The 24,096-nt window shown below is 51.9% G+C and overlaps 9 protein-coding genes across 9 annotated transcripts; 4 read left to right on the forward strand and 5 right to left on the reverse strand.

Moving 5' to 3' along the window:
• Positions 1 to 47: 47 nt before the first annotated feature.
• ASPSYDRAFT_49860 (uncharacterized protein) lies at positions 48 to 9,123 on the forward strand. The gene is made up of 7 exons (XM_040847945.1): positions 48 to 378; positions 426 to 515; positions 564 to 3,344; positions 3,392 to 7,553; positions 7,599 to 8,058; positions 8,104 to 8,314; positions 8,361 to 9,123. Exons 1-7 carry the CDS (start codon positions 313 to 315, stop codon positions 9,009 to 9,011), a joined length of 8,421 nt encoding a protein of 2,806 aa, XP_040698567.1. The 5' UTR covers positions 48 to 312; the 3' UTR covers positions 9,012 to 9,123.
• Positions 9,124 to 9,822: 699 nt separating this feature from the next.
• Positions 9,823 to 10,475, forward strand: ASPSYDRAFT_49861 (uncharacterized protein). Its single transcript, XM_040847946.1, has one exon. The coding sequence runs from the start codon at positions 9,853 to 9,855 to the stop codon at positions 10,378 to 10,380; it is 528 nt and encodes a 175-aa protein (XP_040698568.1). The 5' UTR covers positions 9,823 to 9,852; the 3' UTR covers positions 10,381 to 10,475.
• A 3-nt stretch (positions 10,476 to 10,478) lies between these two features.
• Positions 10,479 to 12,008, reverse strand: ASPSYDRAFT_1161605 (uncharacterized protein; the record flags this gene model as incomplete). Its single annotated transcript, XM_040840097.1, has 6 exons — positions 10,479 to 10,616; positions 10,671 to 10,811; positions 10,864 to 11,402; positions 11,450 to 11,534; positions 11,585 to 11,937; positions 11,987 to 12,008. The coding sequence occupies 6 exons, from the start codon at positions 12,006 to 12,008 to the stop codon at positions 10,479 to 10,481; spliced, it is 1,278 nt and encodes a 425-aa protein (XP_040698569.1).
• A 340-nt stretch (positions 12,009 to 12,348) lies between these two features.
• ASPSYDRAFT_160280 (FAD-binding oxidoreductase) lies at positions 12,349 to 14,295 on the reverse strand (the record flags this gene model as incomplete). Its single annotated transcript, XM_040842894.1, has 3 exons — positions 12,349 to 13,498; positions 13,559 to 13,945; positions 14,000 to 14,295. 3 exons carry the CDS (start codon positions 14,293 to 14,295, stop codon positions 12,349 to 12,351), a joined length of 1,833 nt encoding a protein of 610 aa, XP_040698570.1.
• A 399-nt stretch (positions 14,296 to 14,694) lies between these two features.
• ASPSYDRAFT_93666 (peroxidase family protein) lies at positions 14,695 to 15,754 on the reverse strand (the record flags this gene model as incomplete). The annotated part of the gene is made up of 5 exons (XM_040852868.1): positions 14,695 to 14,873; positions 14,939 to 15,210; positions 15,271 to 15,318; positions 15,384 to 15,576; positions 15,652 to 15,754. 5 exons carry the CDS (start codon positions 15,752 to 15,754, stop codon positions 14,695 to 14,697), a joined length of 795 nt encoding a protein of 264 aa, XP_040698571.1.
• Positions 15,755 to 16,105: 351 nt separating this feature from the next.
• On the reverse strand, positions 16,106 to 19,048 carry ASPSYDRAFT_475606 (uncharacterized protein). The gene is made up of 3 exons (XM_040847453.1): positions 16,615 to 19,048; positions 16,550 to 16,556; positions 16,106 to 16,458 (listed from the first exon to the last, which is right to left on the reverse strand). Coding segments are annotated over exons 1-3 (2,160 nt in total). The 5' UTR covers positions 18,767 to 19,048; the 3' UTR covers positions 16,106 to 16,457.
• Positions 19,049 to 19,060: 12 nt separating this feature from the next.
• On the forward strand, positions 19,061 to 20,104 carry ASPSYDRAFT_93668 (uncharacterized protein; the record flags this gene model as incomplete). Its single annotated transcript, XM_040852869.1, has 2 exons — positions 19,061 to 19,680; positions 19,732 to 20,104. 2 exons carry the CDS (start codon positions 19,061 to 19,063, stop codon positions 20,102 to 20,104), a joined length of 993 nt encoding a protein of 330 aa, XP_040698573.1.
• A 213-nt stretch (positions 20,105 to 20,317) lies between these two features.
• On the forward strand, positions 20,318 to 22,390 carry ASPSYDRAFT_475662 (alpha-keto acid decarboxylase family protein). The gene is made up of 2 exons (XM_040847455.1): positions 20,318 to 20,729; positions 20,787 to 22,390. Exons 1-2 carry the CDS (start codon positions 20,531 to 20,533, stop codon positions 22,310 to 22,312), a joined length of 1,725 nt encoding a protein of 574 aa, XP_040698574.1. The 5' UTR covers positions 20,318 to 20,530; the 3' UTR covers positions 22,313 to 22,390.
• A 78-nt stretch (positions 22,391 to 22,468) lies between these two features.
• On the reverse strand, positions 22,469 to 23,899 carry ASPSYDRAFT_159800 (uncharacterized protein; the record flags this gene model as incomplete). Its single annotated transcript, XM_040842853.1, has 3 exons — positions 22,469 to 22,759; positions 22,803 to 23,021; positions 23,078 to 23,899. 3 exons carry the CDS (start codon positions 23,897 to 23,899, stop codon positions 22,469 to 22,471), a joined length of 1,332 nt encoding a protein of 443 aa, XP_040698575.1.
• Between the last annotated feature and the right edge of the window lie 197 nt (positions 23,900 to 24,096).

A 24,096-nucleotide genomic window follows, 5' to 3' on the forward strand; every position in this document is an offset into this window, starting at 1 on the left:
GCGCTGTCATTTCGTTGGATGATATGGCGAGAGACCGGGCCTGGCTGGCTCCATCATGCCATTACAGCCCATTGGGCGCGTCGAAGACTCTAACAAGGAGTTCGACTCGCATCCCTGACAGACTGATACACCCGGCATGAAAATCCCTCTTTTTTTCAGACTGAGGCTCCAGTTCTGGGACATGGTAGTAGTCGACTCCGCTGGTTGGTGTCTACATAACCCACTGCTCCCGCGCTGTGGTCGCCTCGCGATCTCTTGGACCCTGCTTCTTTTCCTTGTTTAGTCATTCGTTTCGTATTTGGTCTCGCCATCATGGTCGAGTACCTGGGTTTGCAGGTGACAGGATGGAATCGGATGACCGCGACCTGGTGGGGGAGGGTGAGTTTCTACTGCTGTTTAATGTTGACCTTCTAATCGCATTTTAGGTATTGGCAGCTTGTTTGCTTGCGACTATTATACTCGGTAGTGTATATATTCTGTACCGCATCGGGCACAAGCTATATAGACATTGGCGGGTGGGTGTCTTGCCCTATCCATGTACGCATTAACCTTATGATCTCTAGGAACGACATGAGCTTTCAGAGGTCCCTGCTGCAACCGCGCGGTATATTGAGCACTTGAAGAAAGAGACGCCCTCACTCTATTTACCTGCCAATGCAACAGAGCCCAAGTCGTTCGGAGTTTATCTCGGCAGATTCGACAGCCCGCCGACTCCCGACCAGGCCCGTTTACTATCGCAGTGGGACGCAGTGGTGCTGGATCCTTTTCAGCATGGTGTTCTAGACGCGTTATCTGGTGGTACTACTGCCAGACATACACTTGCGCGTCTGGATGTTGCAAAAACCATCCAGATTGACCGAAACTCACGTCACGACGAAGTGATATGCGCCCTGTCTGGCCTTGCAAAAGCACTCACAACACAGCTTCGACGCCCAGGGGACGATCACTCCCTGTTCAACGGCGTACTGATATCTGAATTTCACCAATATTTCCAACCCGTGGTTATGAACGAGGTTGTCAAGTTCATCCATGGCCTCGGGCTTGACGTTTGGCTGGAAGTCTCGCCCCCGGACTACCTCCCAGAGCGCACCTGTCGCGAAATCGACATGGCGCGTATTCGGGGTGTTGTCTACCGTAACGGAACCATCCTATCAAATGGCGACCGGCGGAATTACTTCGATATGGAGAAGATGCGCACCGTTATGCGGGTTGTAGCGGCGCAAAAGCCCATCGGCGAGTCGACGCTGGCAATGTGGGAAACTGTGGATGATGGAGTTGAGCTGCAGCACGATGTCCTGCACCGCAGTTACAAATGGTGTAACTATAATAGTTCTATGAGCTGGATTGGATCCAAGTCTGCTTTGACGGACGCCACGATCGCATCGAGTAAAACAGTCGTGCATGAACCGATCGGAGCCCTGATGTGGATGAAGGATGAGAATACTCTGGCGGCTCATGATGCCTGGAGACAGAATGAGAAGATCTCGCCCTTCTCTTGTGGTTACGAGAGACTTTATGACTCGGTTCAGCATATGGTTCCTAACCTCCGCGAGAAGCTCGCTCTGTTTCCTCCTGCCCCGAAGCGAGGATTGGATGGGCAGGTCTTTGTTATTGACGAGTTGCAATGGCCATCGCTCAATGAGCCCCTTATGACGAATCCCTTCTCGTTTTCTCCGGATGGAAATGACTACTCGGGCCTGGGCTGTTTCCAATTGGGACTGAATTGCACCGCGAAAGATATCGAGGAGTTGCTGCAGGCCCAGTGCCATACTCGAGATCTCGACTTGCTGGACCAGGTCAAGATACCAGAGCTGGTGAAGATTGCCGGAGACCTTCAAGCATTGGCCGACTCCCAGGATGAAGGTTCCCAAGCTGCAAGGGAGCTGTATGAGCTGCTCCTCTCCTGCGAAGGCAGCCAACGTGACCCCATCCTTATCTACTCTGGTCTACACTCTGGCTTCAGGACTCGCATGGAAACTCAGATTTGGGGCATTTACCAGCAGGACCCAATGGGAGGTTTAAGTATTTATCTCTCTGGCAAGACAGAAAAGGAGCGGACGGGGGCCATCCTTCATACCTATATGTCTAGCAAAGGTCACAGCCGATATGAATGTCTTATGGCTGAAGTTGCCCTCTCTATCTCCAACGACACACTTTCAACACAGTGGCAACTTCCTACTCGTATCGTCAGCGACATTGAGCAGCTCACTCCGACGGAAGCAATGCTGTTTTTGCGTCGGTTGTCCTTGACTCTCTGCCAGGAATGCGCAGACCTCGCCGCAAAAGTTCGCGCCTGTTGCGAGCACTTCCTGATGGAGGTTCCTAGTCTAGCTCAGCTCCGCGCACTCAGTTCTAGCGAATATTTGAGTGGAAGCATATCTGCAGAAGATTTAGTTGCTGCCCGCCTGTCCTGGTATCGCGAGCAAGGATGCTGGGCTCCAGATGCTGCCGCTTCCACAGCTCTTTTCAAGGAAGTTGATGCTCGTCTACCTGAAATACTCATGGCCGGTGATGCCCAAACTCTTGGACATCTTACAACCGTCATCCAAGGCACTCTGCTCAGCGACCGCATTGACGCGGGCGTTGATATGTTTGCCCTGGCTGTGTTCTGCGCCTTCCGCCGACTGGCCTTCGATGAGATATACCTGGAAGTCCTTGATCGCAATCCACTCCCAAATGGTCACACTGCGCAGGCTGCAGTCTTTGCAGAGATGTACGCCTTAGGTGCACGCTGTGATCTTTACTTTGACATGACTCCTAAACTCCTGGGCAAGGTCCTCTCAGCCCGGTACCGCGAATATTACAACCTCCACCCACCAAAACGACGAGAGGAGTTATTTACGGAAATTCCAACTGCGTATGCATCTATGGAGATCGATCTGGATCCCAAAGGTGATGAGCACCGCGTACCTTTCTACTATCGCATCACATTTCTCGGCATCTTTGCGCTGCCTGCGCTTATCGACATCACCATGTTGACTACGATCGGACGAGGTCTTTATCTAACGACCTTCATGAGCGACGTTGACAAAACACTCGCCACGACGGCGCTCATGGTAGCCCTTCTCGTCTGCGGTGGCTTTGGGGGCTGGATCAGCTCAGGAGGCAGTTACTATCTCTACGCCATGGCGTTTCCAGCTATGAGCATGTTCGTCATGACGCGCTTTATTGCAGGTGTCGCCGTTACCCTTGTCGGCGGTCTCATTGCCTTGATCGCAATTGGATGCACCAAGGGCTTTGCAGCTGGTGTTTTGTTTTTCCTCTACTTTTTCTTCCTCGCAACGTACCTGATGCTGTTGTCTGTGCTGGCGATCTACCAACTTCCCGGATTCCAGTTCCAATCGGTGGGTTTACTGTTATATATATATTATGTATTGGCTAATTTATACAGGGACGTACGGTTATCATGAGTTGTATCCCGATTTTATTCGTTGGTCCAATTGTGACGCTGTGGGTTGGCCATGACTCTGTTATATATCTTTGCCTTTTAGGGTTATTCTTGGCCTCTCTTCTCCTCGGCGCCCGACGTGTTATCTCGCGGTGGAATACCTGGTATCTGAATATTCCCCGAGTAACAGACAGCGATGTTGTCAATTGGTACGTCCAAACAACGGCATCATCCGGCTCCAACATGAAGGACATTTCTTCTTCTTCGGCTCCCCGAAAAGCTCTATTCGAGGCTGTACAGAAAGAATGCAGCCGCTCGTTCTGGTCCAAGCCCACGAACGACAATTTCGTGCGTAAAATGGCCGACGGATACTCAGCCACGATGTTCCTCCTGGTTTGGTATTGTCGGTACTCGCGAACAAAGATCCCTCTTCCCTACAGCCCGACATGGAACCTGCAGCTCAAGGCCGCTGTTGACACAATGAGCGACATGCAAAAGGGGTTAACCATGCACAGCGCCTTTCTCCACTGGCGTCATACTGGTGCTGACGTCTGGTGTGGTATTCTTTACTTCGTCATTGCTCTCATGGATAAATGGACGGCCCTGCTCACTGGCGAAGCACTGGTCGGTCTGTCCACTGCGTCAAGCTCCGAGTATCGACTGTCTGTTGGGTTTGGACTGGGTTACTATCTAGCCGGTGCTCTGATTCTAGATGCTGTCTCCCAACCTCTCTGGACCTCTGTCACTAAGAAAAATAGCGAATCGATATCATCCATGGAGAGTCTGCGCAAAGTCCTATCCCACAACGCGGGCGACCGTCGGCGACTGTACTGGGTCAACCTGATGAAATTTTTCTTCCTGCACATCTGGGGAACTGCTGTTACCTCGGCACTGATATGGGCTTTCGAACCGTCCCAACGTGCATCAATCATGTATTTGGCGTATATCGGGGCCTATAGTGGTCTGCTGTTCTACCAATACAACCGCATCTTTACTGGGCCCGAAGCAGCGCGGTGCCTTGCATTGGGTTCGGCTGTGGGTTTCGTCATTGGAATCGTTATGCACAAGGCGATTCCACCATTTACGTGGAGCAGTGTTATTTCGCTGGCGTCTGGTACGTGGACTGCTGCAATTTACTCCCTATGGCTGTCCGACATTGGATTGCCAAAGTTCAAGACTGCGACAAGCTTCAGGCAAAGTCCCAGCAGTTCTCCAAAGCCGTCGTATACAAGCAGCTCGTTGGAACCCTACTTGAACCTTTCGTCTACCACCCTTGCACAGGCGTTCGACAATATCAATGCCCTGTCCGACGAGCTGCGCTATAGACTTGACCCGTCAATCCACCCCGGAGCAGAGGTAAAGGAAGTAATCACTTCTAATCTAGGTTCAAGGACGTCCGCAGTGGTGCAAGCTGCCTTCCCGACTTCCGAAGAGCTGCTCCACGAGGTCGTCCGTCTCTGGGTATCAGGCCAGACAATCATCGAGTTCGTCTCAGCAGAACACCTTCTCCAAACAGAGCAGCGCGTCCGTGCAGTCAGTCGTCTTGTCGGCGAGCAGCTACACATCTTCGTCGTGATCGGACCTGGTCTCGTCGGACAGGATTGGACGACAAACATTCGACGCAACTGCAGAGCCATCGCCGAGGCTGTCGTGCAGGCTACAGTTGAAGCCAAGCTGGGCTTCTCACACGATCAAGCTATGATGGCGGAGCTTCTCGTCGGTGACCATCGCGACGACTATGATCTTTCCGTTCCTGAGGGTGTAAAGTACCAGCTTGAGCGGTCGCCCTCTGAGTGCTCGCGAGTAGCCAGCCATGGCCAGCGTACGTTGCTACGCCATCTTTTGCTTGGTATTGATTGTGATCTGGAGTGGGATGAGCTCCCCAGGTCTGCACGATCATTTCTGCTCCGGCGTTGCTCTGGGAAGCCCGGTCGCGTTACCACTGACGAGCTTAGCTGGCTTCAAGAAAGGGTGGGTGCGGACGACCTACAAGGCGTTGGGGCATTTGTCGCACGATATAACATGGGTGCTGCCCTGTCCGTGTCAGTCAACGACTACGCCCAACGCTGGATGGAGCAGGCAGACTACCCAGATAACCCCGTTTTTCAGGACACCACATATGAAAAGCCCATCCAGAGGGAGCTCCCATCTCCACTCGGAACTAACGTACGGTTTGTGGATGCATTGAGGCTGTCGTTCACTTATATCCACCACAGTGTCAAGACGTGCCTCAAGTTCGTTATCATCTCCCTCGTCGCGGATCCCCAGTATCAGCGCGAACTCGAGTACGTGCTTCGTGGACAGCCATTGATCTTCTCCTGGCCAGTTACTATATTGCTAAACAGTATTTGGTCACTATGCAAACTTCTCCAGCGGATTTTAATTCCCCTTGTGCTACTGCATGGCCGAGAAAATATTATGGATGTATACAAGAGCACCAGAGGTTGGAAGACAATAATCGAAAAAGACAGAATCGTTATTGAAAATTTGAATGGACCGACAACCTGCTTCGCAAAATCCCAGGCTGACGGATCTACACTTTTATATCAATATTCAGGAAATCACGCCAACGGGCCCAGGGAGCAGACCCAACTGCTGGCCGTCAACACGTACACGGACAAGCTTGTTCTTCGACGACGTCAAGAATATAGGGGCAGTAAACTAGAGAACGACTTTTCGTACGAATATGCGGACAACGGCAAGAAAGGCCGGGGACGCAAACTTCCCATCCAGAGACAGTGCACTGCAGGGGAGCTGCAGGGCCAAATCGTGCAGTATGACGACAGCGGATATATTGTCTCTGGATCTGGCATGCAAGGTGTCAATCCAATGCAATTCAAGTATCGATTCCGGAAGAATGCAAAATTCGACGACGAACTCCTTCGAGCCGAGTATACGTTCCCTCATATCCATATCAAGGTCGCCTGGTGTATGCCACCACCACATCGCCCGGAACGTGAGGATAAATGGATTCCTTATCCCAGGGTCAGTAAGGCTACTTTCATTCAGGGTGAGCAGGTCCATCATGCCAAGTGGACGTACGATCACAAATTCCATCCGGTTATCAAGACAACCTTTAATGGCCAGGATGTGCCCACGCCCCCGATGATCCAGGACGACTGGTTCCGTGTCCTTGAAAAACCGACCAAGAGCAGCTTCCTGCACGATAACCCCCTCTTCTTCTTCAGGTCGACCAAGGCAAATTTCATAACCCGGATGTTTGGCTTGAACGTCAAGACCAGACCAATTCCAACCTCGAGAGCCCGGACACACCTATGGAAGTCATGGAAGGGCAGCAAAGAATTCGACGCGGTGACGACCACATGGCTTGACGAACTGCTCCTACGCTCTGATCGCGTTCTTCGTCCGTACTGGAGATATCGCGATTTCGGTCGCCTGGATGCGGCCGGTGATTACTTGGATGGGCAGGTTGATACGATCCTCGCTCGCGTTGACATCGACCCGGATATCAGTTCATGGACGCAGATGGCATTCAAAATTAGTGACCTCTACAGCTTTGGAATTGGCGGCGATGCCCGAATTAATACACGGACACTCTCTACGCAGTTGCAAGACACCGACAATCGACTCCATGTCCTAGCTATGGATACCGCGACCTGGCCTAATGAGCCTGGTGGTGTCTCTGCCTGTCGTCGGGACATGGTTAATGATCTGAAGGGCATAAGATGGCACATTATCTCAGAGAATGCCAATGACTATGGGGTCCCTAAATTCCAAATCGAGAGGAATGTCCAATCTCTGACTGTTCTACCGCAATGGGGTCTTGACTTCCTCAACCCAACGCACGGCGTATTCCAGAATACCCTGGACTCGGCCGTCGTGGAGCGGTCGTTGGATACCAGGAAAGAAGATATCAAGAACCACTTTATTCCTATCCTTACAAAGCTCGTTCGGTGTGCACGGATGACAAACCTGAAGCGCCACCACATTGAAGAGGCAACTAATGCCCTTGTCGACCTGAATACGTACTTCGAGTCAGGCCGCAGCTGGAACGACGTCTGGATGAGCGACCTAGTGAAGAATGCATGGCGCGAGCTGTGGCTTTCAGACGACGTCGAAGATACAACCCCGGTCTCGAAATGGTGGGAGGCAGAGCACCCATCGCTGCAGCAGCTTGATACGGCGTTGGATATGTGGCACCGCTGTACGTCCCTTTTCTACTTATTCCGATTCGTGGCTAACGTATTAGATCTCTTCATCTTTTCTATCCCCGTGCCCGAGCGCATTCCCGATGTATTTCAAGTCTCGCATCACTTCACTGGCGCGACCTATGGTGTCCTCTGTAAAGCGAAGCGCAAGTGCGCTCTCCATGTGTGGGATCACTGCATCAGTTTCCGCGAGATAACCGTCTTCTTATCTTCTGCTGTCTCATTCGATTCCGCGTTTGTCAACAATACCTTGATATCCCTTGGCCATCTGGCGTGTGTCCTCGTTGAGCACCACGCTGATGTCGTGCTTCCATGCGCCGAGTATTTTAATCCTGGATGGGAAATCGAGCTGGGAACGGCTGAAGGGGCTCTTCAGCACCGTCGCGCCTTCAGCCGTAAGATTGATCCTGTGGTCAACGGTATCACCAATATGGAGAGGTACAAGCCTATTGAAAGTATAAAGACTGAGATGCCCACTGTCGTCATGTTGTCGCACATTCGGTATGTTCCTGTACTTATATTAAAGAATATAGCTAACGTCCGCAGTTACGTGAAAGATATCAAGACGGCCATCATGGCCACGGACCTTATTGTCAATAAATGGGGATTGAAGGACTACCGACTACATATCTACGGAGACATGGAGCGTGCGCCTGCCTATGCATCTGAATGCCAGGAGATCATCGCCTCCAAAGGACTGCGAGAGCACGTCATGCTCAAGGGTCTAGGCAACCCGTCTGTCGTTCTTCAAGACGCTGTAAGTAATGGCAAGACCATTAAATAACCCATACTAACGCACATAGTGGCTGTTCATGAATTCCTCCATCTCCGAAGGCCTCCCCCTAGCCATGGGAGAAGCAGCCCTAACCGGTGCCCCCGTTGTCTGCACTGATGTAGGCGCCTCATTCTGCGTCGTCACAGACCGCGCCACAGGGAAACGATTCAGCGAAGTTGTCGCGCCCAACGACGCTGATTCCCTGGCTCGCGCTCAGCTCCGTGTCCTCGCCCTCTTAGACAAATGGAGTCCCTTTGCAGAAGACGCACCAGACGAAGTCGTCCCGACGCTCGAGTTCCACCCCACCCCCGACCAAATTAAAGCCATTTCCAACCGGATCTACGCCAAAGTCTCGCAGCGGCGCGAATTCGGCATGCTGGGTCGTAAGAACGTGCAAAATAGTTTCTCGTCTGATCGGTACCTCCGTGAGCACGAGCAGTTGCTTTGGCTGGGGAAGTATCAGAGCCATAGCTATATGTCGCGGAGTAGTGTCATCTCGTCTAGTAATTCCAGTGGGGTGTTGGTGAGGGAGAAGACGGCGATGCAGAGACTTTATATTGGGAATTTGCCGTCTACGCCGGACTCGATATATCAGCCTGTGCCGGCGAGGGCGTGGCGTGCTTGGAGGGACTCTAGACATGCTAGTTCGTCGGGGATACAGACGCCGGTGCAGGTTTAATTGGTTTACGATATAACTTATAGATATAGATTTCATGTTAATGCTAGTGACATTAGTACCTTCTCTTCGAGACCTTCAATGAATAGAGATATCCTTTGTATGTCTTGCAGTGACGAATTTCCCATACTTTATCATCATGGAAACGACGAACTCATCGTCCCTTCCTTTGATAGCTTAACGGACGTTCCTTCTCTTCTGTCAGAGGCTCCTCCCACTGTTGGGCTTGAGTTACGCCATCATATATACGTGCCCAAAGGTGCAAAGTAGATCTCAGTGGGTCGAGGACAGGTTTTATCCTATGAGGAGACATCACGCAGGGGTTGAATAATAGAATGACAGTTATCTGAAAATTTTCTATACACGATTGTGCAATATCTACCTACATTCCTAGTTCATACACTGCCGCCAGGGTGTTGCCAACCTCCCACCGATATTGCCGATTATACAACACTGCTCAAGTGGCAGTACAGGCCAATGACTTGGTGCTGAATAGCAGAGATCTGCGACTCGGCTAAATTCATAAATTAACGACTGCAGTTGTCGATCAGCAACGGACTCAACCTCTGACCTCCGTCTTGGGCAGGCCGTCTTGGAAGCCCTAGCTGTCTAGGAAAAAGGGTCCAAGGCGCTATTCACTGGTTAGCGAAACACGGTCCTGGATGTTCAGTGGTGGATATGCGCTAGATTCAGACAGTTTGTTTACCTGATACAAGCCATTAAGGGGTCTGCCCGTCATTCTTCACGACCGCATATATCTGGGCGTTACAGCCCAGTCTCCGGCTGTCGAACGACCGAAATCCCGCTGTACAAAGGAATCTCCTTCAAGGCATTTTCTTTTATCATGCGCCTATCTATAATCACAGCTGCTCTGGCGACCGCCTCCACCGCATCGGCAGCGCTGACTTGGTCCCTCGAAAAGTCATCCAGTCCGACCGGCGATGAAGCCGACGCATACGGATTGATCGAGGCAGCAATGGAAGCTGCAGTCGCCCGACACGCCCGTCTCGGTGATGCCAGCAAGTCAATCACCGTCTCCTACGTCCCTGGCGTCCCAACCGCGGAGGCAAACTACGACGGCACAATTCGTTTCGGTACCGACCGCAGCTATCTGAACGAGCGCACAGCCCTGCATGAGATCTCGCATACGCTTGGAATTGGACAGACGGCTGCGTTTGACGAGAAGTGCGCTGCGAATGACTGGCCGACTGCGACTCCGCTGCTGCAGTCCTGGGACGGGAGCGATGCGATCATCAACTGCGGTGGGGGGCATATTTGGCCGTATGGTCTCAACTACAATGACGAATGGAGCGAGACGAATGCTGATCGCCATGTTGAGCTGATCAATGCGATGCTTGCGGATGGACTGTAGTGTGATATGGACAGTGTAAATATGACCTTGCTATGTACATATCTATCGCAACGCGCAATATCATGACAGGAATTCAAAGTAATTGACCATTGTCGGCATCACACCGATCCATTCGCTATCTTTTCAAACAGAGGAGTGATCTTTCTGTCTCTCAGTTCCTTTTCCACAACCGTCGCCACTTTGTCCCATCGTTCGAGGGTGTCGGCCTCTGCATCAAACGGATACAGCCACCGATTCTGCATTATATTCGGTGAGTTACGGCGTTCAATGTCGGTGAATCGTGATCTTACCCTCATCATTACATCCTCCGGGTTCAGCGACTCGCCTGCGTCTAGTTTCTTCAACGCCCCATGCCACCTGTCGCGTATATCCTCTCCGTTCCGCTGGCACTTGCGCACACGATCGAATCGCAGTTTCTCGTATACCCGCGTCTTTAAGTGGCATGTCAGCAAGATAGTAAACAATGTAGTTGGTGAATCCCACCGCAAGAGGAACATTTCCTTTCCCAGCCATTTTCAAGCACAGAGCCAACACCGCCGCACTTTCCGTGGCCTGGGATGCACCCTGTGCACTGGTTGGCAGATGCGGATGGCACGAGTCCCCAAGAAGCGCAATCTTATGGCTCCTGCTAACCCACGAAGGAATAGGATCACGATAGCAGATCTTCCAATCCAGGCATTCTTTCGTCTTCTGCACGGCCGCTGCAATGCGCGGGTCCAGATCGCGAATCTCGTCTCGCACATCATCCATATTTCCCGGCTGGAACCACGACTCGGTGATGTCTTCTGTGTCTCTGTGTGTCAGGATCCAGTTGAATTCATCCCCGTCACGCAGGGTATTCTGGACTAGGTGCACGTCGTGCCCGATCCAGATGTTTATGCATTCTTTTTCGACGAACTCTCGGCAGAGGCTGTCTTCTTTTAAGAATGCACCTTTGAAGTATGCACGGTAGCAGGCATATCCTGAGGATTTTGGTTTGTCCTCGAATCCGAGCACGATCTCGCGGGCGAGTGATTTAATCCCTTCAAGTGTTAAAAATGGCCAGGTTCACAGAATACAAGGAGTATACCATCAGCAGCAATGATCACATCGGCTTCATGTACCTCTCCATTGGCAAGGGCAATCGACGGTTTTTCCTCGTCATACGACACGACCTTGTGCATTAATCAGTCAAGCATGGATAGAACACTCAGCAGACTCTTACATGACGCCCCATATGCAGTGGAACACGCAAAGCCGCAACCCTGTCCAGGAACGCCCGGTGATAGTCCCCTCTATGCCCAATATACCCAGCCATATCCATAGCAGGCTGCTGGGCCATAATCTCGCCGGTCTTCCAGTGTCGAATCTGGAGAAACTCCGACTTATTGCCGAGAGCGATCAATTCGTCGTGGAGACCCCATCGCTCTAGAAGCCTGAGTGCGTTCTCGCCTAGTCCCAGGGAGTCCCCGAGACGCAAGAACTCGTGGACCTTTTCGAATATTTCGACATTGAAGCCTTGGTGGTGCATTGCCATTGCGGCTGCGCAGCCGCCTAGACCTGCGCCGACGATTATGACTGTATGGTTTATAAGTAATAAAACGGTGTTGGCGATGTTTCAGCAGACCTTTTATTCTTTCGTTTGCCATCTTATCACCAGTTACGATTTCCCGTATCCCGTTATTGCGATGTTCTTATGTTGTCCAAGTATGGCTCCTTTATTGCATTTCCTGACCGAAACCTCCTCGAAGTCCAGTTTGCCCGACTGGAGATCCTATGTTATATTACAGGACTTCTGACCTGATTCAAGTGCATGATTCAGTCAGATCTCCAATGCGGGGGAGTCAGTGCACTGCCTCTGCGCTGGAGTATTTCCGGCCTGGAGCAGACCCCTCAGCATCCCCTCAATTAGTCTATTATACATCTTTACTGGATTTAGGAACATCGAGTAGAAAAGTAAATAGAATTGCATTCTATACCAGTAGACTATCAAAGTTTGGCCTTATCAGGCACGACATCCTCCTGTATATCTCTTTCTGGCGTAATCTCCCACCCCATCCCTCTATAAGCCCTTGGCCAGATGCCATTCCTTCCAGGTGCCAGAATCCCCTTCGGATCCAATGCATCCTTGATTGTCTCATTGAACCTTCTCAGCGCCTGATTATTCCACCCATACGTCGCCGCTACCTGGTCCGCAAACAGCAAATGCGTCCGGTACTCGCCATATCCCTCCTTCGCGCATGTCGCAATAAGCTCCTTCATTAACCCCGTCGCGCGCCGCTTCTGGTCTAAATCACCCCGGTCATACACGATATTCGCAATATAGTGACTTTCTCTACCCGCGATCGCGAGTGTCGGGAAGTTGTCGAATCCCCATTTCTTGTGCAGGCCGTCGATGATACTATGTACGATCCGCGCGTCTTTGCCCCTTGTCGGGACAATAGGCGAGAAGAACAGATGCGCTGCATTTGGGACCCAGTTGAGCCAGTCTACTTCGCGGAGAACAGGGATTCCAGCGCAGACTTTCGCCCGCGAGTGCAGGTAGTGCTCTTCTGGTAGATCCTGGGTATATAGGAATCTACTCCCTGGGATTGTACTGAAGGCTTTTCGGATTATGTCCATTTGGGCGTTTATGGCGTCTTCGCTGCCGTATTGGGTACCGTAGAATACCCAAGACACGTCGCCGCATGGTTGGGTTTCCGCGCGGGATGCCAGGACGTCTCGAGGGACTCTTCCGGTGCCTTTGTACCATGCGCTCTTGGGTTTTCCGGTGACTGCTAGTTCTTGGATAACGTGTCGCAGCTGGGGTATATTCCCGAAGACCCCTCGCTGGGCGAGTGGTCGGATCACTTCGATGATCTGCTCGAAGTCGTCGTCGTGTGGGAAAGTGACCATGTACGAGAAGCTGTTTGTCGCGGGCATCAGCCAGAAGCCCATCTTGGTGACGATGCCGAAGTTGCTCTGGCTGAAGATTCCGTCGGAGTAAGGCCCGTATGCTGGTTGGAATGAGCCCCATGTAGGATTGTCTGCGCCGTCTTTGCCGGGGAGTGCGCCCATGCCTGTTCGTAGGAGTTCTCCGGTGGGCAGGACGATTTCCATTCCGCAGTGTTGGGCAAAGTGGTCGCCATATGGTGTGTATCTACCGAGCCCAAGCAGGTTAGATGTGCTTCTGTATCCAAAATGGAGGCAGGCAACTCACCCAACTCCCCGGTCCAGCGCATTGCCCATGACACTCCCTCCACCGAGATCGGGGCAGTCAATCCAGAGCGGATACCCGGTCTTCTGCACCTCCTCATACAGTTTATAGTAGGAAACACCCGGCTCAACCATGCACGATGCATTGCTCCCATCAATCTTGAGTACCCTGTTCATCCGTTTCCCAAGATCAACCACGACAGACCCAGGGACTCGGGGCGCTGCGCCTCCATACCCGATATTCCTCCCCATTGAGATGGGATAGATCGGAATAACATGCTTGTTCGCCCAGCGCACCACAGCCTGGACCTCCTCTGTTGTCGACGGATAGATGACCGCACTGCAGACCAGCTCCTCCTGATGCGCGATATGGAACGCATCATGCGTGTTTCTGCCTTGGTCAGCCTATTCTCTTAGAGATAAATGTACAGTATGGCCATCTCACGGATGCTCCATATACCACCCATCAACCAACGGTTTATCATTGACCTCCACGTTCTCCGGCCCCAGCTGTCCCCGGAGTTCAGTCATGGCCTGGTTGAACTTCTCTCTCGATGTATTTGGCGGTAATCTCGGGACTTCGCGTTCGCGAGGAATGCTCTCGGGCATGGTCTTGTTGGAATATAATCTCTCCTTGGCGGTCCTGGCGTCCTCCTCCATTCGTTTGGGAATACCGCTGTGCACTTCATCGCTCAGAAGAGGCGTAGGCGCGAGTGCACCAGGAGTCTGCTTGGGTGACATGGTCAATATCAGTTAATGGCTAACAGGCAGGTGGATTCGTGAACAAAAGCAGTGTTCTTTATAACTCTGTCTGGAGATGTCGGTAAGGACATGGAACATCCCCACACAGGCAAAGCAGTCCCTCGGTCTTGAAGGAAGGGAAATCCCCCGGCAGCTTCTCCGCATGGATTGCAGGTGGGGCTTTGGATATGGAGCAGTGATCTCCTTGACTTCCCCAATTATCGTCATCTCAGCGGGGATGTTGGAGTAAGTCGGCCATTATCAAATCCTCGGACATTCCGGTGTGCATTCGCTACTTTGTCATTGCTGTCTGAGAGCAGTCATGATATATCGTACACGAACCATCATTCTCCAATCAACCATCACTAGAACCACAATATCAGGGTTAATACAGGTTTTCTAAAATCCCAATCCAGCATGAAGATCCCCCCTTCTCTTATGTGCAGCGGTATCCGAGTCAGTATCCGTAATCAAACTGGCAGCCTTGCTGATCATCGCCGCGACGCCCATCACGGCGTCCTGCGTAACGGGGTCCTTCTTCGCACTCCATCCTAACTCTGTGGGAAGACGCTCATTGTCTGGATCGATGTTAGCTGAACGCTCCCTATGTGTAAATCATGGGGAAAGGAAGATCAAAACATACAGAAGAAATACTCCACAAGCTTCCTCTCCACAGTCCCGGCATCCATATCCCCAAAGACAATAATCGGGGCTGCGATCTCGCCGAGACTAAACTGCTCTGTGGTCTGAGTGAACTTGTATGTCGGGTTGAAAGCCTTGGACATGATCTGTCGCGCAATCTTGCTGTTGGCGAGCATGTCCGCGGTCAGCGTTGAGTTTGTCCAGAAGGCACGGGATTCAGCAAAGACTGTCGCGTTGAAGATGTGGTTTGAGCCGAAGTAGTTGTCTGTACGACTGTTTTTGTTTCAATTAGCACTCGCTATGGTATATTGTGGGCTGCCAAGTGTGGAATACCTAAGGCTGGCATCGTGCTCTAGGACATTGTGTCTGTTTAGATGATCCCTATTCTACGTCAGCAACTTCGCCCGCTCGTGGTTTTAGAAAGAAATTTTGAGACGGGATAATACAGTGTAAAGTATTTCGCATTCTCCACAGGATTGGCAATAATGGCCATGTCGAACATGGTATTGGCGAGGCCGGCGTCGAAATTCAGCGCAGTAGTTAGGGCATCCACAACCGTCGACCTGGTAAGGTTCCTGCCATCGTGAGGGAGGAAGTTGTGGTTTGCCAGGGTATTCATCATCGGGCATGGTCCGCGATCTGCACAATTCATCGTTAGTTAGCACATATCTGGGCGAGGGACGCCGTTCAATGTTAGCTAGGCGAGTAACGTACAGTCTCCTGGGCCGGCAGGCACCCAGGGATGGGACTCGGGCCACCGGGGAGTGGCAGAGGCAAGGCCTACCAGGGCGAGGACTGATTGAAGGGAGAATTGCATTCTGACTGGAATAACTCAAGGAAGTATTGTTGATGACAGCTCTTGTGTGAACATGTCTACCTTTATATACCCATCGTCCAGGCAGAACTGTATCCACGACATGAAGAATCCAATGAAAAGACACCAATTATACATTCCTGTTTGTGAGATTGACTTCAAACCTCAATTCTCCGTCTATCCTGCCAGTTTCATGCCGATCCTCAGTTCTGTTTCAGCTAATTGGGTCGCATTTTGTTCGCTTTCGGGTGCTCGGGTTCGTATACTCGTACTCGTACCCTTTACTTAACGGGGATGAAATGACGACAATCAAGGAGGTATCAAAGTCCGCTTCTGTTTCAATCCTCATGGCTTTCGGTATGCCCCAGTGTATTAACTGAAATAGTTTAGTAGTTGCCTAGAATCCAACCAATGGGAAACATGATTATACGGTTGGCGATATCCATATTCGACTGAACATAATACGCAGTCCTTCTCGCAGCTGCCCCCGACAGAACTTAGACACAACAAATTAACGCCAAAATATAACACGGCTTTGTGTTTAGAATGTGAGAAACCCAAGATATGCCATAAACGCCAATCCATTACCACCAACGCCCGAAAGTAAACTACGAATAATCTACATCCCCTTCCGTCGCAGCCTCAGTCTCGCAAGGTATGAAATCGAATCTTGCAGTTCGGTGTGAGTTGCGGCCGACGGTACACATCTGCTGACGAACGTCATTAGAGATCGAGCGAGGCCCCGCCGAATTGAAATGATCAATGATGTGCCGCCTAAAGCAGCCCCTGCACACATACCACATTCCTGGTGAGAGTTAGCAGCCTGGTGTATAGTGGGTGTGAGGCGTAGATAGGTGACTAACCACGCCGGCCGTTCTCCCAGATCATAACGAATACTCGGCCCAGATAGCGGTATTCTTGTGTGGTGGGCCCCTCGTGTGCCCCCATGGGGGTCTCCTCCAGGCCAGTCAAACATTCATCAGGGGGCAGACTGATGAACATACTATGGGCCTTTTCAGTATCAGGAAAGTCAATACGTAAAAAAGGCGCCTCAGTTGCCGCAAGTATATCTGCATCCTCCACTCTGGTTAGCTCAGTATTATGCTCTCTCTTGCCCACTCTAACGGCCACACCAGTGCCGAGGTCCGGGGGCATTTCAGTAAATCTAGCAGAAACCATTTCCGCATAGCGGTGTTCGCTCATATGGCTCCCTGAGTCGGTGAGGTAGCTGGGGACCGTCCGAGCGGGTTCGTATATATGATCAACTGCTTCCATTTCGTAGCACAGTCCCTTACGCCCCCCAGGGGTTTCATCTCGGTATCGAGCACCTTCCATGTATTGGTTGGTATGGTTGCGTTGAAACCAGCATTTCATAGGCTGTTGAGTAGGCTTGACGGCGAATATGGAATTTTCCAGGCATGCACTAGGCGCCACGCTCGTGTTGTCTACCCGCGAAGTGGACGTGGGATGGATATCATCAAGCATCGCTGTTGCCGCGGCAACAGTAAAATCAATTTCACATATCCAGGCAACCTTATATTCCTGGTAGATGGGTGGCCATCGCACCATAAGCTGGTGGTGGCTATCCGGAGGGGTTGGGGTTATGCTAGTGGTGCTCAAACCCATGCGGAAATCCTTTGTATCATTCGTACTGGACACGATACCCTCGTCCATTCTTTCGAAGGTTGACCTGACATCGCGGAGGATTTTGGCAGCCGGCATAATATAAGCCATACCAGACTCAATGCTCCCTAGGAAGATATGCCCATAGATCTTTCCGGTTGTACTGTCGCGGACAATGGAGCCACAGTCTCCTGGATGTAAAGGACCGTTTAGATCCACCATAAATGCCTTCTGGAATGCCGCGGCGTTTGGAGCGCGAACATATGATACTCTCCCGGAAAGTCTGCCGTGGAGGAGGTGACCTGCGCCGGTGACACTGGTAACCGCAGCACCTTCTGAACTGACTCTGCTGACATTCACCTCTGACATGACAGGCAGCCCTGTCAGTACCCTTTCATCGGAATCAACTTCCAGTAAAGCGTAGTCCAAATCCTGCGATGATACAATTGGGTCTTTGGCCAGTCGCTTGAGAGGGCCACCCTTGGGCAGAGGAAGCGGCATATGGAGAGTTTCGTCGTACTCAATCTCGCTATTCCTCGTGGTCATGCTCTCCTCTGGGACCGGTAGTGTCCACTCATGTAACTCTCCCTCCGAAAAGATATCCTCAGCATCAGACTCCGAATCGGAGTCTGCCTCACTGGATGGAGGGCTGATGCTATATTGACTTGTGAATTCTGCTTCTTCATCGCTAACCTGATCATCGCTGGCGAATGCTCCGAACTCGCAGTCACTGCTGTCTTCCAATTCGGAATCTATATCCGTCGTATACGGCGCTGGGAAGATATGCTGCGGCACGACATAAAACAACTTGCCATTGTGTTCAGTCACGCTCCCAATCGTTGCCACGTGGTGGTCTGTCGATCCAGACATTTCGAACTGTATAGCCAGTGTTTCCGTCGAGTTGTCGGGGTCAGGTATCGGTCGAAGGAAGTAATGTGAAGCCGACTGGTCGAAGTCGACATCCTCCGTAATGCCGGACGATGCCAAAAGCCGCAAGTTTAGGATATGGGGAGGATACTCCCAGTGGCCGAGTTCTATTCCCGGGCTGCTCTGCATAATACCGGACTTTCGTACCGCGGCCACTGCTTGCTTTCTTGACTTTGCCTGTTTACAGGAGAACATTATGTGAGGTACCGCTGTTGAAGCGCCACGGCCAACCATGTAGATATCGTAGACGACCGCACTAGAGCACCGGACTGGGCCACAGCTGCTATTAAGGACTCGTTGGATGTCTGCGCAAATTTCATCGTATGCTCCTTGGGCAGGCCCCTGTGCGTCCCAGTATTTCAACCCCCCTTTTGCGACTCCGCGAAATGGCCCAATGGATAATGCCGGATTCTCCCAGACCGGCTTCGGCCTCTGAAGGAGCGATAACGGGCTTCGTAAACTCATTTCGATTATGAGGTGATGCTAAAACTGTTCGGTTTTCATGGATGGTGGGTTGGATCATAAAATCAGATTGTAGGATTGTAGGATCTCATCCCGGCCTGGGCTGAGCTCCTTGATAAGAAAAACAACCAGCCAGCCTCGTCAGCCTTGGGCAGATTCAGGCTCCCAAGCCCGCATTTCCAGGGCTGTGCATCCATCCAATAAGACGAACACTAACACGAACTCGAGTCGTACATATTGTGCCGCAGTCCCATCTTCGTCATAGTCCGGCAGTGACATGTGTTCACGACCACCAGCATGTCTCTCGATCGTTCCATCCTGGAATATCCTGTACCCCTCGCTACACAGGCCAAAATAGCGAACCAGTTCTGGGCCGCTGAGAATGTTCAGGTGGAATACCTGCGGTTATATTTCCAGTACTATGCGGAGCAGTGCCGAATAGTCTTCCAGTCTCACAAGATGCGGTTACCCCTGAAACAGCACCAGGATCTTGTTGATATTACTACTCATATCCTGGACAATGCTAGTCGCTCTGATATTAAAAGACGACTTACCGCAAAGTATGAAGCGGCTGACGGGACCTTGTACGATGCGCTGGATGCCTCTATAGACCTTGCCGTCCGACTGGTTTTCATGTTAGACGTGGGCGAGTTTCCCAATGCCTTCTCTGGTCGGCGAAAACTGGTCTGGCTGAACGGCTCAACCCAGGAGTTCATGCAGCAGACATTCCCAGTTCAGCGCAAGCTCAGCCACGGCGGGCTCAAGCTGGGCAGGGATTTCAACGTTTCCAGCATGGTTCGTATTGCAGGCTTCAACATCGAACTGACGACGAATTTGGCAGATCACCTTCGTCTAAGAGATGCAGATAAGACTGTCATGGTTTTCCATCACGCATCCTTCCTGAGAATCCACCAACAGTAAGTGGCTTTTCTGGACCTGCACGCTGAAGCTGAGTATCATTCCCCCAGATCATCATTCTTTCCTACCCGGTTCATCGACGAAACTCTAGCGACGCTTGCTCTTCTTTTCCCACAGGGAGACCGGGCCTGCAAAAAGTGGTACAATAAACAAGACCAGTTTGACGACCTTGACCACAGTGTGCTCAACTGTGGCTCGGCGCAGAGACGTATGGATACATATAGATACTGGCACGACCGACTGGTAATCCTGAAAGAGGAATTCGACGAATCGCGCCCATCCACTCTTTCCCAGTGGTGGAACGACCGGCGAGAGGGAACGCAGTGGTATACTCTTTGGGTGGCCATCGTCTTGACCCTTCTTTTTGGGCTCATCCAGTCGATTGTGGGAGCGATGCAGCTGTACAAGGCATATTATCCTTAGCCAAAACCCCCTCCTTTTCCACGCAGGAAGGCCACGCTTCTTGAGGACGATGAGGCTGTGGCTGATCACCGCCACTAGCCAGCAGGTTCCATGCAGCTTGGTTGTGATTGAGCCTTGCCAAGATGCACCGGCGAGCCCTGATTCGCGATGTGCGGTCGTTGTAAGGCAGGGACCAGTATAGATGGCAGGCCCTTGTGACCAATGACATATTGCCTTGTTAGTATATAACAACAGACAAAATGTCGGCATCGGGTTCTATAGTGACTTTGGTGGGCATATATAATGTACTTTATAGTTTAGGAAGGTGTTGCCGGGTTGTTGTTCCATTGTTGTCACTGTAGGGCGTCGGCTATTGTCGGCTGTGATGATGCTATATATAAGCAACCGCAGCCCCTCACCTTCTTAACACACGACATCTTCTTCACCATGGAGACCAACACCACCACTCTCGCCGAATACCTCTTCAAGCGCCTGCACCAGCTCGGCGTCGACTCCATCTTCGGTCTCCCCGGCGATTACAACCTGCAGCTGCTGGACTATGTCGCGCCGTCGCGTCTGCGGTGGGTGGGCAGCGCCAACGAACTGAATGCGGGGTACGCGGCCGATGGATACGCCAGGATCAAGGGTAACCAGCTGTCTATCTGCTTATCCACGATCGCATTCTAATTTCACACTCTCTTAGGCATCGGCGCTCTTGTCACAACCTTCGGAGTCGGTGAATTGTCCGCTGTCAACGCGATCGCTGGTGCTTACGCCGAACGCGCCCCCGTTGTGCACGTTGTCGGCACTCCTGTCCGCGAGTCGCAGGAGTCGCGCGCCCTCATCCACCACACCTTCAACGATGGCGAATACCAGCGCTTCGATCGCATGCAAGAGCACATCACTGTCGCCCAGGCCATCTTGACAGACCATCGCTCCGCTCCCGCCGAGATCGATCGGGTCCTGCAGCAATGCCTTCTGCACAGCCGGCCCGTCCGAATCGCCATTCCCCTGGACATGGTTTCCCTACGCGTCCCAAAGTTGGCTCTTGAGTCGAAACTCACCCTCCCTCTGCCGTCCCGCCAGCCGAAGATCGAAGATAAAGCGTTGACCAAGATCCTCGACCGCATCTACAACGCGAAGAAACCGGTGATACTGGTGGACGGGGAGATACGGTATGCTAGAATTCTGGATGAGGTCGACCACATCGTCAGAGCGACGGAATGGCCGACTTTCACGTCAGGATTCGGGAAAGGCTCGATTGATGAGGATTTACCAAACGTGTACGGCGTTTTCACACCACAGCACAAGGAGCTATTCGAGTCAAGCGACCTTGTCCTGTGCTTTGGCCCGCACTTTAGCAACACAAACAGCTTCCTTTATCAGACCGTCCCAAGGGAAGACATCACGATATCAATCCACGCTACGTCTGTGCAGATAGGCAGTGAGATCATCCGTGATCTTCCGGCGAACTGCTTCCTCCCCCAGCTGATCGGTCACCTGGAGATGGACAAACTTGCTAAGCACAATCCCAAGCTGGTCCATCCTAAATCCTTCGCACCACCAGAAGTGTCAAGCACGGATCTGGTCACGCAGGTCGGTGGTTTTTGGCACAGAATCTCATCCTTCTTCCGCGAAGGCGACATCATCTGCGCGGAAACAGGCACGGCAGCATATGGCTCCAACGATTTCCGCCTTCCCCCAAAGACCCGCTTATTCAAAGCAGTCACTTGGCTTTCGATCGGATACATGCTGCCGGCCACGCTAGGTGCAAGCCAAGCGCAACATGACCTCATCGCTCGCTGCGAGTATCACGATTTTCGCGAGGCCCGCACCATCCTGTTTATCGGTGATGGAAGTTTCCAGCTTACAGCCCAGGAACTCGCGACGATCATCCACCGAAAGCTCAATGTCATCATCTTCCTCATCAACAATGACGGATATACCATCGAGCGATGCATTCACGGACGCGAGGCAAAGTATAACGACATCACGCCCTGGCGATACCTCAAGGGCCCAGAGTTCTTCGGCGCTCCCACGGAGGGCGAGTACGCTGCTCACACCTGGCAAGTCCGGACGTGGGGTGATCTCGACAAGGCTTTGACAGATGAGCGGATGCTCAATGGGAAGGGAGTCCGGATGGTAGAGGTTTTCATGGAGAGGCTGGATTGTCCTCCTCCGCTAGATAAGGTCCTGGCCGCTCAAATCGCGCGGGAGAAGGCGGAATAGTAGTCAACACTTCTAGACTGCTTTGATTTGTGTGTCTGACATAGACTTGACTAGCCTGCTTTAATCCAGCATCTTTATCTATCACGTTGATTAAGAATAGCAATGACACGATTTCTAGGCATGACAAAATTCAAAAGAAAAGTTAACCTCCTTAAACTAATTCCCCTTGATCTTCCCTTTTTCCTTTCCTTCTTTTACCCCCCCAAACTGACTCCAAGCCCTCCCAACATCCATATCCTCCGGCCCACCCCCCATCTCAATCAACACCTCCGTTCCATCCGGATCACTTGAATAAATGACACTCCGCTTCCTCCCGAGCGTCAACTTGATCGACCCCTCAACAAACATATTCGGCGTATAAACCGCCTTCGCTTCCTGTCCCTTGACAAGGGAGAGGATATTCGCAGCCACCGTTTCAGATTCGCCCGTTCGGACGAACAAGGGGGACTTGGTCAAATCCACGTCGATTCCGGCCGCACCCACCGGCCACCGACCCGCCCGCTCGTGCCATGAGGGGGCCTGGGTGCGCGGCAACGTCACCGAAGGCGAAGATTCGGGGGTCGGACGCGGACTTCTCACCGGACTTTGAAGTGGAGGTGTCGATTTGGAAGGTCGGCTTTACGAGGATTTGGGATGTGGATGAGGAGATGGCGGTTGGGTATAGAGGGGCCAGCATCGACGAGTTGGGGGTTTGGCCTGTGCAGCGGATCTGTTATGCATTAAACTGAGAACATGAATAGGAGATAGAGTAGGGATTGAACATACAATAAGATCAAACTCTTCTGTACCTCCATCAGAAAACTGCAGAGTCGATGACTTGACCAGCGCCTCTCCCTCTGGTAGTTTCGGCCGCTCATTTAGTAGCACCCGGACTTTCAGGTCATCCCTCAATGCAGAGAGCGTATAATCTTGCAACCTCTTCCCAAACCGATTTAAGACGCCATCCCGCGAATGAACAAGGGTAACCTCCTTATCAGGAAAAACATCTTTAATATCCGCCGCGAGTTCCACGCCCACGGCACCAGCACCAACAACAGCAATCCTCTGACTCTCCTTGATAACACCCTGAACACCTCTTAACTCCTCTGCCCCATCCGCACGCTCAGTAGCCACAACCTGACCCGGAAGTGCGCGCGTCGCTCCCGTCGCAATAGCCAGGTACGCATACTCCACCGTCTGCCCGCTAGCGAGCTTCACGTACCCATCGCAAACCTCTACAACCCTGTCCTGGATGCGTGTGAGGATACCATTCGGAGCGACATTCTCCACTCCCTCATAGGGTATAAACGCGCGCTCCTCGTACCCAGACACGACCGAGAATCGGGGGAACGCGAACACGAAATTCAGATGCGAGTTCTTCTCGATCCAGACGACTTTGTACCCGGTGGGCAGGGACTCAGTTAGATGGTGCACGATCTGGAGGCCCGCGAATGAGCCGCCGATTACGACGACTTGTTTGGCGTTTTCAGTGGGTTTGTAGCTGTATTTGTGGAATAGGGCGGTGATGCGGTGGATGCTAGCGCGGAGGAGGTAGGGGAGGAACCAGGGTAAGGTTTTAGTTACCAGTGTGAGTTTATCCCAGGCCATTTTTGCTAGTCCTCGCTGTTACGTATCACAAAATGAAGATAGTAGGTGTATCCTTATAAGAAGCGAGAATCGACAATGGAGGGATGGGATGTCTGAGGGATATCAGATCGATCTTATCTTATCAGATGCCGGCACCGGAGCTCTCGGAGCTGTCCCTGAATCCCCGATTCTGGGTCAGGGACTCATTGGATCATAAA

The sequence above is a fragment of the Aspergillus sydowii genome, assembly GCF_001890705.1.
Source record: "Aspergillus sydowii CBS 593.65 unplaced genomic scaffold ASPSYscaffold_13, whole genome shotgun sequence".
NCBI classification, from domain to species: Eukaryota; Fungi; Ascomycota; class Eurotiomycetes; order Eurotiales; family Aspergillaceae; genus Aspergillus; species Aspergillus sydowii.

Excerpts from the sequence above, each read along its gene's own strand:
- ASPSYDRAFT_49860 (XM_040847945.1), top strand. The coding sequence starts at position 313 with ATGGTCGAGTACCTGGGTTTGCAGGTGACAGGATGGAATCGGATGACC. Across the intron at positions 379-425 it reads CCGCGACCTGGTGGGGGAGG|GTATTGGCAGCTTGTTTGCT; the intron begins GTGAGTTTCTAC and ends ATCGCATTTTAG. Across the intron at positions 516-563 it reads AGCTATATAGACATTGGCGG|GAACGACATGAGCTTTCAGA; the intron begins GTGGGTGTCTTG and ends TATGATCTCTAG.
- ASPSYDRAFT_49861 (XM_040847946.1), top strand. The coding sequence starts at position 9,853 with ATGCGCCTATCTATAATCACAGCTGCTCTGGCGACCGCCTCCACCGCA.
- ASPSYDRAFT_475606 (XM_040847453.1), bottom strand. The coding sequence starts at position 18,766 with ATGAGTTTACGAAGCCCGTTATCGCTCCTTCAGAGGCCGAAGCCGGTC.
- ASPSYDRAFT_475662 (XM_040847455.1), top strand. The coding sequence starts at position 20,531 with ATGGAGACCAACACCACCACTCTCGCCGAATACCTCTTCAAGCGCCTG. Across the intron at positions 20,730-20,786 it reads TGGATACGCCAGGATCAAGG|GCATCGGCGCTCTTGTCACA; the intron begins GTAACCAGCTGT and ends ACACTCTCTTAG.